The sequence below is a fragment of the Hyaena hyaena genome, unplaced genomic scaffold (genome assembly GCF_003009895.1).
Source record: "Hyaena hyaena isolate Hyena2069 unplaced genomic scaffold, ASM300989v1 scaffold_285, whole genome shotgun sequence".
In the NCBI taxonomy this organism is placed as follows: Eukaryota; Metazoa; Chordata; class Mammalia; order Carnivora; family Hyaenidae; genus Hyaena; species Hyaena hyaena.
The window spans coordinates 97,105-110,218 of NW_024080917.1; the positions used below are offsets into that span (position 1 = coordinate 97,105).

Here is a 13,114-nt window from a genome sequence, read left to right on the forward strand (position 1 = left end):
TCATCAGTTCTTTTACTTTGCCCCATTTGTCTTTTCTATCCATAAATATGGCTGAACCCTCAGGACCCTTTACTTCCAAACCGTTCAACATCTCCTAAAAATACATTTCCCACAAACCGCAAAACTGGAGTCTTTCTCGGAAATTAATGGTCATCTCCATTGTCATCTAGTGTCCCATCCATATTCCAATTTCCCCAGCTGACCCCAGAATATCTTTTAGAGCATCCCTACTCCCCCCTCCACCTAACCCCCTCCCCTCTTTAAAAATGTCGAGCTCCAGTCAAGATTCCTTCATTTGGCTGTGTGGTTCTTCATTTTCTCTAGAGCAGGGTGCCTGCCTACAGGTGCTTTTTAAAATAATGCTGAAGGACCCGGGCCAGTTTTCGAGAATAGTCTGTAATTTGTTCCATTGTTTCCTTGAGGGATCATTTCACTGGTCTTTTTTTTTTTTTTTTTTTTAACCGAGAACAAATCTGACGTGTAACATTGTTTAATTTAAAGGTGTGCAGTATGTTACTTTGATACCTTTGTACATTGTAATATGATTGCCGATGTAGTGATATTTACCTTACCGAATCACATAACTGTACTACAACAGTATTGTCTATACCCATTATACTGTGCATTAGATCTCAGGGGATTAGTCACTACGAGTTGCAAGTTTGTCCCCTTCAACACTGTCGCTCTCATCCACCGCACCCCCACCTACCACCCGCTCTTCTTCGGGCGGTGGAGTTGGGTCTAAAGCCTGGATCGTATTGCAATGGGACATTTTCGACAAGAACCCCGCTTTGGTGGTGCCGTGTACTCCCTGTGGCACCGCCGCAGGAGGCAGGGAAAGCAGGCGGTCCTGTCTCAGAGGTGCCAATTTTGATCCCTGGGGTAAAGGATGTGAAGTTCTAAATGCCGCAGGGGTGGGTGAAAGTGCAGAACTGTCCCTTCCCTCTGCCTCTTCCTGTTCTGGGCTGTCCTGCTGAGCCACTGCCTATGCCCAGTGAGAGAAACGACTCCTCTGGAAGCCACATCTTTAGGCGATTCTTAACACCACAGGTGTGGGAGCCGAAAGGGAGAGAGCTGACGTGGGACCCGCTGCAGCGAGCCACCCCCCGGCTGAAGGATGCTTGAGGAACCCGTCCCGGCCGCCCGAGAGCCCGAGCAGCTCGGAGCCGTCAAGCTGGAGGAGGAGGAGGCTGCGAGTCAGGAGGACGTCAGGCACGCTGAGGCCAGGCCCCGGCCCGAGGTGGCTCACCAGCTCTTCAGATGCTTCCAGTACCAGGAGGACATGGGGCCCAGGGCGTCCCTGAGCCGGCTCCGGGAGCTGTGCTGCCGCTGGCTGCGGCCCGAGCTGCACACCAAGAAGCAGATCCTGGAGCTGCTGGTGCTCGAGCAGTTCCTGAGCGTGCTGCCCGCGCACCTGCTGGCCCGGCTGCAGGGCCAGCCGCTCCGGGACGGCGAGGAGGTGGTGCTGCTGCTGGAGGGCGTCCAGAGGGAGGCCAGCACCGTGGGGCCGCTGGTGAGAGTGCGGGCGGCCAGGCGGGCCAGACGGCAGGCGGGGAGCCAGGGACTTGCGCGCCCCGTGAAGAAGTCACCACACGCTCCATTCCCCCCCCACACACACACACCGTTCCTTCCTAACGTCCTGACTCCTCTGACCCTCACCCGTCCGTGGTCCCCGTCCCCTTAGGAGTCAGTAGGACGCGGATTATCCCCCTGCCCTGGCCGTCACCTAATACACGTGTATTTTGAACAGGATTTTAGTTTTAATACTGGCAAGAACGGTCCCCGTGCAGACGTCACTTCGGGGGAACAGGGGGGCTCTTCCCAGGTCTCCAGTCACAGCCCCAAAAAGGAAGTGCCCTCCGAAGGACCTCCGGCCCTGGAGCCACCAAAGGAACCCCCACTATCCCAGCCGGGGCCCTCCAAGCTTGCTGAGCTGGGCACCTGGAGACACCCCCCAAGTTCAAAGCAGCCACTGAGCCCAGGCCCCACGGGGGCCTTCCAAGCCCTGCAAGAGTGTGGTGAGGAGCTGGTACTCGGGAAGGTGGGAGCCAGGAAGACGGTATGCGAGGGTGGGGTGAGAAGGAGGCAGCCTCCTTCTTTGACGGGGATGGAAGAGAGCTGCTATGTCTCTCTCAGGGCCCCGACCATGGGTGCGCCCCCTGTAGGCTCGGATGGGGGGAAGTCGGCCTTCTAATGGCTCTCTTTCTCCCCCAACGCTGCCAGCCCCCCAGGGCCCTGTGCTGTGGCTGGAGGAAGACTCCCGAGATCAGGAGCTGGCAGCCGTGCTGGTGAGCTGGCCCGGCCCCTCCATCCAGACTGTCCTCGGGCCCCGGATGTCCTCTGCCCCCACTGCTGTGGATGGCAAGCCCGTGTCTTCCTTAATTTAATCCTTCAGAGGTTTTCATCATCCCCCTCAGGTCACAGAGCCCCATTCCTCTCTCACCAAGGGTCTCGGCTCACCCTTTTGTTACAGGAGTCCCTGACCTTTGAAGATGTTCCAGCAAAGAAGGCTTGGCCTGTTCACCCTCTGGGTAAGAGGCCCTTGCTGCTTGCGACCACTGAAGGCTCTTTCTTTGTGTTTCCAGGGTGGTCTCTGAAGCCCCAGACCCTACCTGACTTTTTGGCCTCTTTGGCTAAAAATGGGCTATTCTGACAAGGATTCCTTCCTTCCTTCCTTTGTTCATTCATTACTTAATTTATACTTTTTTTTAAAAAATGTTCATTTATTGTTTGAGAGAGAGAAAGCGGGATTGGGGAAGGGGCAGAGAGAGGGGGACAGGAGATCCGAAGCAGGCTCTGCACTAACGTAGAGACCCCGATGTGGGGCTAGATCATGACCTGAGCTGAAGTCTGATGCTCAACCAACTGAGCCACCCAGGCGCCCCTCTTTTACTTATTTTAAAGGCTCACTGTGTCTGATGTAACCATCCACCCCGTCAACTTTGAGCTTTTAAAATGGGTGGTCATGGGAGTGCTTATGAGTGGGTATGGGGCTTGCATCTGGGGGTGTGACAGAGTTCTGACACTAATGGACAGTGGTGACAGTTGCACAACACTGGGAACGTTCCTGACGGACCTGAACTGGACCCTTTAAAATGTTTACTATGGTAAATTCTGTGTTTGCTTTTTACCGTCACCTCTACCCACCTCCCGGCTTTGGGGGATCCTGGGTTTCTTCCCGCTTTGAGGCAATGAGGCTCTGGCAATTCCTGGGAACCTCGAGGGACAGGCCTGCCCATCCCCCCCCCCTTTTCTCCTTCTTTCTCAGGACCTGGAAGTAGAACCCCAGATGAGGAGTTCAAAGAAGAGCCCAAAGCCGTTGCCTGGCCAGCTGTCCCCTCAACAGAGCCTCAGGCAGATAGTCCCCAGGTGGCAGAAGAGCCCCATGCCCAGGTGCCGGGGCCAGGCCCCGAAGCGAGTGGCACGGGCGGAGGAGGGTCCCCTCTCGGCAGCAGTGACATTCTGGAGGTCAAAGTGGCCGAGGGGACCCCCAGGTCGGAGCCAGAGATGGAATTCATCTGCGCAGACTGCGGGGTGACTTTCCGACAGCTGGGCCGCCTGGAGGCGCACCAGCTGCGGTCTCACCCGAGCGCCCGGGCCTTCCCGTGCGAGCGCTGCGGCAAGAGCTTCGGCCGCAGTTCCATCCTCAAGCTGCACATGCGCACGCACACGGACGAGCGGCCCCACGCCTGCCACCTCTGCGGCCACCGCTTCCGCCAGAGCTCACACCTGAACAAGCACCTGCAGACTCACTCCTCGGAGCCCGCCTTCCTGTGCGCCGAGTGCGGCCAGGGCTTCCAGCGCCGGGCCAGCCTCATGCAGCACCTGCTGGCGCACGCCGAAGGCCAGCAGCCCTCGTGCGTCCCCGAGACCCGGCCCGCAGCGCGCGAGCTGGCCGTGGTCCTGTGCTCCCACTGCGGCCAGACCTTCCAGCGCCGCTCCAGCCTCAAGCGCCACCTGCGGATCCACGCCAAGGACAAGGGCCACCAGTGCTCCGAGTGCTCGGGCAGCCTGCGCCCGGGCCCCGAGCGCAGGCCGTACGTGTGCGGCGACTGCGGCAAGGCGTTCCGGCGCAGCGAGCACCTGGGGGCCCACCGGCGCGTGCACACGGGCGAGCGGCCCTTCTCGTGCCAGGTCTGCGGCCGCAGCTTCAGCCAGAGCTCGCAGCTGGTCTGCCACCAGCGGGTGCACACGGGCGAGAAGCCCTACAGCTGCCCGCACTGCGGGAAGCGCTTCGTGCGGCGGGCGGGGCTCGCCCGCCACCTCCTGACCCACGGCGGCCCGCGGCCCCACCACTGCGCCCAGTGCGGCAAGACCTTCAGCCAGACGCAGGACCTCGCCCGCCACCGGCGCAGCCACACGGGCGAGAAACCGTGCCGCTGCAGCGAGTGCGGCGAGGGCTTCAGCCAGAGCGCCCACCTGGCGCGCCACCAGCGCATCCACACCGGGGAGAAGCCCCACGCCTGCGACACCTGCGGCTACCGCTTCCGCAACAGCTCCAACCTGGCCCGGCACCGCCGCAGCCACACCGGCGAGCGGCCCTACGCCTGCCAGACCTGCGGCCGGAGCTTCCGGCGCAACGCGCACCTGCAGCGGCACCTGGCCACGCACACGGGGACCGAGGCCGCGGCCCGGCCGGCCGAGCCCCCGCAGGAGTGCCGGGAGTGCGGCAAGAGCTTCAGCCGCAGCTGTAACCTGCTGCGCCACATGCTGGTGCACACCGGCGCCAGGCCCTTCTCGTGCGCGCAGTGCGGCCGCAGCTTCAGCCGCAACTCGCACCTGCTGCGCCACCTGAGAACCCACGCCCGCGAGACCTTGTACTAGCCTCGCGAGGGTTCCGTCGGGCCCGCCCCGGCCTCCGTGTCCCGGTGGCTACACCCGCGGTTAGTTCCCCCCTACGCCGGAGGCGTCTCTGCCTGGCCTCAGGGATGGATCTCAAAATGCCTAATGGAAAACAACTTCCTTGAAAATGACTCTTCCCTTCCCTTCCCTTCCTTTCCCTCCCCTCCCCCCTCCCCCCCCCCCCCCCCCCCCCCCCCCCCCAGTTGGGAGGCTTATTTAACGAGTCAGATATGAGCAGGCGCTGATATAAAAATAGAGGCAGGCGATGGGAGCTGGCACCGTGACTCACCGTGTGGCAGGCGGTGGCGGTGCTGGGCAGANAACAACTTCCTTGAAAATGACTCTTCCCTTCCCTCCTCCCCCCTTCCCTCCCCCCTCCCCTCCTCCCCTCCCCCCCTCCCCCTTCCTTCCCTTCTTCCCTCCCTCCTCGCCTCCCCTCCTCCCTTCCCCTCCCCTTCCCCCCTTCCCTTCCCCAGCACCTTCCATAGCAGGCTAGATGGGAGCAGGCCCAGGAAAGGGCCTCCTGCCCCCAGCACACCCCGGAAAGAGCCAGGGTTGGGAGCGTGACAGAGGATGCCATCTGTCCCTGTCAGCTGTAAGGCCCAGGAATCTCATCCTGGAATTCTCTGGAGTCTGCCCCCTAATCTGTGCTGTCCAAAACAGTACCCTCTAGCCATAGGTGGCTGTTTAAATTAATTTAAGTGGTAGGGCGCCTGGGGGGCTCAGTCACTTGGGTGTCGGACTTTGGCTCAGGTTATGATTTCCAGGTTGGGGAGTTCCAGCCCTGCTTCAGGTTTTGTGCTGACAGCCCAAAGCCTGCCTGGGATTCTCCCCCTCTCTCTGTCTCTCCCCTGCATTCTCTGTCTCTTAAAATCAATAAATAAAAACTTAAGAAAATTAGTTAAAATGGAATATAATTTAAAATCCCAGATTCTGGGTTATTACAGGAAACCTTGTTTTTGGAATGTGGGGTAACTGATCCAAATCGAAGATGCTGGCAGATAAAATGAAGCCTGCCTGATGGGCAAGTGGGGTTGTGGGCTGGGACCCCCGACAAAACCCATAATCCTGTAAACCCAAAGCTGGTTTGACACAGTGCCCCGCCTTCCCCCACCTCCCAGGCAGTCTGGGCAATCTAGAGGACAGGTTTCTTTTTCTCTCGGTCTTGTGGGCAGGTTTTAAAATCATGTGACTTCTGGTAATACTGCAAGGAAGAAAACAGCCCACCCAGCCCTAGAGCATGCACACAGCCACTTCCCAGTGTAGTCAGGGGCACAACTTTTCAAGTTGTCTCTGTCCCTCCACCAGCCCGACACTCATGACTGCTCTTCAGCAAATGCTTGTGGACATAAAGTGAACTTGTCAACCAGGGCTCAAGGGACTTGGAGGAGATCTGTCCCCAGATCTGGGGAAAGGAGATGGTTCTTGGGCACAAAGCTCTGAGCCTGGGGAAGGTCTGTGCTTTTGGGGGGTTGGGAGGGAGATGAGGTGGGGTACAGAGAGTCACCACATGTCCCAGAACAAATTGGAGTCATGGGGGACCCCAGAGAAGAAATTTTCAGGAAGGAAATTTTCTTGATCAACTAAGAATGAGAGTAAGGAGTTGCAAGAACCCACAGCATTTGAAGGCTTTATTTCTTGAGCACCTACTATGTGCCAGGGAATGTGCTGGGCTATTGAGGAGAACAAGGCCTGAAATAGAAGGGGACATCCTCAGAAGAAGTGGGGGAAGGGCATCCCCATCGGAGGGAACAGCAGATGCAAAGTCCCTGAGTGGAGAATACTGTGCCTGAGGCAGCCCTTTAGGAGTGTGACCACACAGACGGGGGCCGCATAGGCCCCGGTCAGAGTGTATTTATGACGGTCAGAGTGTATTTATGACGGGAAGATGGGATGGTGTTAAGCAGGGAGTGACTTCACTTTGCAATGACATTGATTTGACCTTGGCACTGGATAGATTCGGCTTGAAAGGGGCAAGGCCAGGGAGACCAACTAGAAGAGCATCACAGTTGTCTAGGCTTGGGATGGTGAGCCCCCTCTACGGGGCTGTGGGGTCATGAAAGTCCCTGCTGGCTTCAGCACAGCAGGGGGGTTTTCTCAGGGGCGGCCACGGGGAAGCGAGAGCTGGATCAGGCAGCGGATGGCCCGTTGGAGCTGAGGACTCAGGCCTGAGATGGGCCTAAAAGGCCATCAGAAGGATCCCCTGGGGGTGAAGCGAGTGGAGCCGGATGGGGGCGGCATGGGCTCTGCAGAAAGGAGCCCCCATTGGGTTGCCTCCTGCCTCAGGAAGAGAAGGCCAGGGCCAGAGGAAGGATGATGCGTCCCCCGTGGTGCCCTCCCTCGCAGGGCAGGGGCTGTGGGCAAGCGGGGCCCCTCCAGGTGCCCAGGGCTGTAGCAGGACTCTGGCACAGAGTCGTGACACCGGGGCTTTTCTTTCCAGGAAGCAACTTTGTGCCAACCGACAGCGCTTAGTTGGGTTCGTACTCAAAGAACTGAGCTCCAAACACCACAGGGTGTGGTTTTTTATATGTTTTTTCACTTCTTAGTCTCCCATATATGGTAACACACAAACATGCAGTCTGATTTATGTGGTCTCATGTTACAAGGTCGTGAGGGATGTCGTCACGTACACGAATAGCAAGGTTGCCTTGAGATGTTCTTTTTTTTTTTTTTTCTTTAGGGAGGGGACCCTACCACAGGGCCACCAAGAAGCTAGTATTAGGGTATGGCTTAGCCATTACCCCCTCCTGGCAGATTCACAGCTGGCCCCCAGGAAGGCGGATTTTCTAAGAATCAAGAGTTCATTCCTATGATCCAAAAGGGTCTTTAAGAAACTGGTGGGGCGGGGGGGTGAGCCTGGGTGGCTCAGTCGGTTGGGCAACTGACTTTGGCTCAGGTCATGATCTCTCAGTTCATGACTTCAAGCCCTGCGTCAGGCTCTGTGCCGACAGCTCAGAGACTGGAGACTGCTTCAGATTCTGTGTCTCCCTCTCTCTCTGACTCTCCCCTGCTTGCTCGTCTGTCTCTCTCTCAAAAATAAACATTAAAAAAAGAAAAAGAAAAAAACAAAGAAACTGCCAGAGAGTGAGTGGGACACTGACACCAGTGCCCCCAGGGCTCGAGGCCTCCTGGCTCCCACCGCCTCCCCACATCCCTCACACCTCAGCACACCTCCCTGTTCGGGAGCCTTTCCTTTGCAGGTGTGTTTCCCCGCTCCGCCCGGCTCATTTCCTGTCCCCTTTCCTGCTCTGTCCTCAGGTCAGGGGCCCCGAACCCCCTCAGCTCTATCTCAGCAGCTGCTGTTTACTGCCAGACACCCCCATGTAAAACTCTGTGTGCAGCCACAGGAAAGCAGGAAGTCAGGGTAGGGGAGCTTCAGGGGAGGGAAACGGCCTCAAAAGTGGTGAGCTGGGCTCAGCCCCTCCTGCCCGGGCCGTGCTCCTGGCTTCCGCCAGTCTCTGTATTTACAGGCCCACAGCAGGCCCAGGGCAGAGATCTGAGTCTCAGTTCTGCCCTAGGCTGCCCTTCTCCCTGGTCCAGGTTGGGGGTGGGGGGGCACCCTCCTCTGCCCCAACCTCAAGGCCACTGATCTTGCAGGGAGGACCAAAGAGCTTCTGTGGCCTGGGGAAGCATGAAGACCCAGGTCAAAAGAACACATGACGGGGCCTGAGGCCTGAGCTCCCTGCCACCCCCACGTCAGGCAACACACAGGCCAGAAAACTTCCTGCTGTCACCACAGGTCTGTGACCAGTTGTAACCCTTGTGCCGTGTACAGATTATTGAGGTCAGGTGGACCTGACCTGGGTCCATGTGACACATGTTCTCTCCCTCCCCAGCTACTGCGGGCCCCTGTCTCCCGTCCAACAGGCATTCAGTTTGATTCAACCAACTTTTTTCTTAAATGTTTATTTATTTTTGAGAGAGAGAGAGAGAGAGATCTCGAGAGTGCGAGTGGGGGAGCTGCAGAGAGAGAAGGGGACAGAGGATCCAAAGCAGGGTCTGAGCTGACAACACATTGCAAGATCAAAGATGGAAGACAGACGCTCAGCTGACTGAGCCCCCCCAAGTGCCTGCAACCAGCTTTTATTAAGAGCTCACAGCCGGAGCAGGGGTCCGGACCTGGGGAGGGAGGGCGGCCCCAGAGGGCTGGGCTAGGCCTGGATGCAGCTCAGGGACACACGAGCCACAGAGGCGCAGAAACTCTTAAGTGCGCTCCAGATGGCCTCCACCGCCTCGCTGAAGGCCTGCAGGCCGGCGGCCACCTTCTGCTTCACCCAGGCCAGCGCGGCCTGCCACTTCTCCTGCAGCTGGAGGAGCAGCTTTTTAAACAGCCTCAGGACTCTGTCACAGAAGCCCTCCTCCGTCTCCTGGGCCCCTGGGTCCTCCTCCGTCTCCTGGGCCCCTGGGTCCTCCTCCTCTTCCGACGGCTTGCAGATTCTCAAACGTAACTCCTGCTGCACTTCGAGAAGTAACGGACTGGTCTCCTGCAAGGATGCGGGTGCCGTTCAGGGTCCCCCCCGGGGGTCGCAGCCCAGGTCCTGGCCCCGGCTGAGGCCTCCCAACCTTTGGGAGAATCGGGGAGCCAGAAGCCCGGGTTTCCCGCCCACAGCTCCCAGAGACTCAGCCCCTCAGTCCCTCCCCACCGGCAGAGACAAGCATGCTTGTGCCTGCGTGTTCGCTCACTGGCCTGCGCGGCCCCTCAGCCACGGAGGCACCCCCGCCCTCCGCTCAGGGAGCACCACAGTCAACACAGAACAGGTGGGGAAGGGGAATGGTGGCTCACGCTCACCTGATTGTTGTTCTGATAGTGAAGGTCCACGGCCTCGAGCATGACCTCATTGAAGCCATTCTGGGGAGAGGGGAGGGTTCGGAGGCTCTAGACCTGCTCCGGCCTGTGGCCTCCATGGGTCCAGGTGAGCCTCAGGGAGCCAGGATTCGGGACCCAAAACCCCGGCTGAGCGCAGCCCTGGGGACTGAGCTTTGGCAGGGGCGCCAATGCCAAGACTCACCTCCAGCTCTTCCAGTATTTTCTGGGGAGAGAATTACTTGCTTTAAATTCCTCCCAGCCTCTCCCACCCTCAGTCTTATGCCCAATCCCCTGCCTGTCCTCTGCTCCCCAGGCCCTCATAATGGGGTTCAGCCCAGGGGCCTGGGGAGCAGGTGTCTGGCATCCCTGCTCTGTCATCAATATGCCCAGTGACTTAGACACCTTCCTAAGCCTCCCTCACCTGTGCCCTCACCTGCCACACAGGTGTGAACTGGGAGGTTTTGCAAGGATCTGCCCAGTGTAAGGAAAGAGCAAACCCAAGGTCGCATCTTCATCTTCATCACCATCACCATCATCATTGTGAAACCACCCACCTGCCCCAAACTGTAGAGAGCATGGGGATGGGGGCTTGACGACCCACCTTTTCTCCTTGGGGTTGGTGTTGATAATTATCACAGCACTCGTCCACCAACTGGTGCTGTGCAGACACAAGAGGTGGAAGTGAGCGAGGCCTCCTCCTTCCCCCTCCCGGGACCCTGGGTGGCCCAGAACATTCTCAGATCCACACAGCAGAACCCAGGCCCCCCTCACTCCCCCAGACACACATTGGGAAGAGTTTACCATGTGCTCCCTCATAAACTCCACAGAAGATCTGGCTGCCTGTTGGGGCAAGAGTGATACTCAGACCCATGTGACCTTGCCACCCCCCACACTTGCTGTACACACACACATACACTCACCATGCCTGCAGACGTGCATGTATGAACACTGTCCCCGACTATTCAGGATCCACTGTTACCAACCACCTGCTCCTCTCTGTACCGGCTGAAAGTTGGCCAAGGGACAGACTGACCGTGGCTGCTGCTCTCAGAGGCAGTGACAGACACGCAGCTCCTGACTGCTGACTCTGCAGACCCCTCCCCCTTCTGGGACCCTCAGCTTGCCCCACAGAAGTGCAGGGTACCCCAGACACGTCCTCACCCGTCTCCACCTTAGGCCCAAATCTGGTACCGGCTCCCCTGTCGCTGGGCAGTTGGTGCCACACGCAGAATGTCCATGGCTCTGGGCAAATACCTTTTGTGAGGTACCCGTCTACACACTTTTTGGGTCCCTGATGGCACCATCCTGTCAGCCCAATGTCGCGTGATATCGGGGCAAAATAAATTTGGTGGCACTGGCCAGAGGGAACAATTTGCTCTCCCAACTCTGGCTCCCAAACTGGGCGTGGCCACTGAGCCCGGGGTCAGGAGTCACTCCCTAGTCCATTGGGCCCGGGCATCTGGCCAACCTCACAACTGGGGTGGGGGGCTGGTAGGGTGGGGCAGGTGACGGGTAATCCCCAAAGGGAGGAATCCAAACACCAAGGCTGATGCAGGTCCTCGGCTGCGGGTCCAGCCAGAGAGGAATTTTAAAACTTTGCAGGAAGGCACTGCCTCCCCCCACCCCCCACCCCCCCGTATCTGGAGGGGTCTACTCAGCTCGGTGCTTCTCGCCCTCGAGACCCTCCATTCTCCAGCTGCCCCACAAACACGCCGGTCTGACTCCTACAGCAACCGTCCTGCCCCCAAACCACACATAGTTCCTCAAAACCCGAGGGACGGACACACACACACACACACACACACACACACACACACACGCACACTCACAGAACTGCTCCCTGTAGTTTACCCCCAGACAGGAAATCTGGCCCCACAACCAGGACCTACTGTACAAAGTGAAGGACTCAGAGCAAAATGAAATTGTGAGGCTATTTGTCAATAATTATTCAGAATTTCAGGATGAGCATTCAACAAAGTAAACTTGGGGTCGTTATGAGCTGGGGCCCTGTTGAACGCACGGGTCACATGCCTCTGACCCCCTGCTTCCCCAGTGGACTCCCCCATTGGCCTAGGAGCATGGGACAGAGCCAGGTGCACGTGGAGAGATCAGGGGGTCTGGGGGCCAGCGCGGGCGGGGGAGGGAGACCCACAGTGGGGAAATGGTATCTGGGGCCCCCCACCCCTCCAATTGCTCTCACTCACCTTGGAGTAGCACATGGTTGCTCAGGTGTCCGAAGGCTGTGGCCTGGCAGGGAGGAACAGGTGTGAGTTCGGGGGTTCAGGGAAAGCAGCCTCCCTGCCACCCGCTCCTCCCCAGCCCTCCACAGAGTCCGTCACCTCACAGATTATCCCAGCCCTTTCTGCTCCTGAGAGCCTCTGATTTAAGAGGGAGGAGAGAGGAGGGAGAGGCTGCGGAGGGTGGAGCCTGGCCTGGGGGCAGGATGTGAGACTCTGTGTGTGTGTGTGTGTGTGTGTGTGTGTGTGTGTGTGTGTGTGTGAGAGAGAGAGAGAAAGAGAGAGAGAGAGAGAGACGGCGAGACAGAAGACGGGGCGGGGGGGGGGCAAGGCTTCTGGCTGTGCCCCCTCCACTCTCTGAGCTGGGGTGGGGAATTTCAGAGCCCATTGACAAGCCTCTTCCCCAGCCTTATTAGCATGAGAAGGAAAAGACAGGTAAAGTCCAGACTTGCGAAAGCAGATCGGGGTACTCCAGGGTCCTGGAAAATGAAGTCATCCAGTCAAAGGTCAAGCAAGACACTGGGGAACGCTGACTAAGTCACTTGGAATGGAGCACACCCCAGATCCAAAGTCCAGAGAGCGTTCCAAGCACCTCCTGGCCCAGGGCATAGCAGGATGGCGAGACCCCTGAGGTGGGCCCAGCAGGGCTGGGGCCTAAGCAGCCTGCCCCGTGGGCCCCTGCAGGGGTGGCTGGAGGCAATGTCTGTCTGCCATGGGACAGAGTAAAGCCCTCAGGAGGGCCTGAGGACGACTGACCTAGGCTCAGGTGACCAGACTATCCTGAGCCCCCCAGGGGCCGAGGCCCTGCGATCCTCAGGCACCTGTTAGCGGCCTCCCAGGTCCTGGCCAGCCCTGTGCAGTTCTGGGGTCACCTGGAACTTACTCTACTCCTCCCTTACCCTACTCTGGCCCAGAGCCCTCCGGGTCCAGCACAGCTGAGTCTGTCGTCTATACGGGTGCCCTGGGGTTGCACGGACTGGGTGCCTAAACCAATCAAGGCCTCGGCAGGATGGCTGCTTGGAGAGCCTTGGGAGAAGGGTCTGTTCCAGCCTCTCTCCCAGGCCTGTGGATGCTCATCTTCATGCTCATGTCATTCTCCTAATATGCGTGTCTGTCTGCTAACTCCCCATTTTTATAGGGACACCAGTCTTATTGGATTAGGGCCCATCCAATGACCTCATTACCTTGATTCCATCTATAAAGATCCTATCTCCAAACGAGGTCACAG

At 58.4% G+C, this 13,114-nt stretch overlaps 2 protein-coding genes across 4 annotated transcripts; one reads left to right on the top strand and one right to left on the bottom strand.

Moving 5' to 3' along the window:
• Positions 1-1,282: 1,282 nt before the first annotated feature.
• On the top strand, positions 1,283-4,966 carry ZSCAN10 (zinc finger and SCAN domain containing 10). The gene is made up of 5 exons (XM_039246632.1): positions 1,283-1,513; positions 1,751-2,018; positions 2,224-2,288; positions 2,474-2,531; positions 3,269-4,966. The coding sequence occupies exons 1-5, from the start codon at positions 1,283-1,285 to the stop codon at positions 4,822-4,824; spliced, it is 2,178 nt and encodes a 725-aa protein (XP_039102563.1). The 3' UTR covers positions 4,825-4,966.
• Positions 4,967-8,775: 3,809 nt separating this feature from the next.
• Positions 8,776-12,074, bottom strand: IL32 (interleukin 32). 3 transcript variants are annotated; one of them, XM_039246611.1, is made up of 7 exons: positions 11,989-12,074; positions 11,854-11,896; positions 10,451-10,489; positions 10,251-10,307; positions 9,852-9,872; positions 9,632-9,691; positions 8,776-9,326 (listed from the first exon to the last, which is right to left on the bottom strand). In XM_039246611.1, the coding sequence occupies exons 2-7, from the start codon at positions 11,866-11,868 to the stop codon at positions 8,994-8,996; spliced, it is 525 nt and encodes a 174-aa protein (XP_039102542.1). In that variant the 5' UTR covers positions 11,869-11,896; positions 11,989-12,074; the 3' UTR covers positions 8,776-8,993. The 3 variants fall into 3 exon arrangements, with proteins under 3 accessions (XP_039102542.1, XP_039102543.1, XP_039102544.1); XM_039246612.1 differs by lacking the exon at positions 11,989-12,074 and adding an exon at positions 10,570-10,654 and having other exon boundaries at positions 11,854-11,876; XM_039246613.1 differs by lacking the exon at positions 10,451-10,489.
• Between the last annotated feature and the right edge of the window lie 1,040 nt (positions 12,075-13,114).

Excerpts from the sequence above, each read along its gene's own strand:
- ZSCAN10 (XM_039246632.1), top strand. The coding sequence starts at position 1,283 with ATGGGGCCCAGGGCGTCCCTGAGCCGGCTCCGGGAGCTGTGCTGCCGC. Across the intron at positions 2,019-2,223 it reads CCAAGCCCTGCAAGAGTGTG|CCCCCCAGGGCCCTGTGCTG; the intron begins GTGAGGAGCTGG and ends CAACGCTGCCAG. Across the intron at positions 2,532-3,268 it reads TTGGCCTGTTCACCCTCTGG|GACCTGGAAGTAGAACCCCA; the intron begins GTAAGAGGCCCT and ends CTTCTTTCTCAG.
- IL32 (XM_039246611.1), bottom strand. Across the intron at positions 10,308-10,450 it reads AGTTTATGAGGGAGCACATG|CACCAGTTGGTGGACGAGTG; the intron begins GTAAACTCTTCC and ends GTGTCTGCACAG. Across the intron at positions 9,692-9,851 it reads AAATACTGGAAGAGCTGGAG|AATGGCTTCAATGAGGTCAT; the intron begins GTGAGTCTTGGC and ends CCCTCTCCCCAG.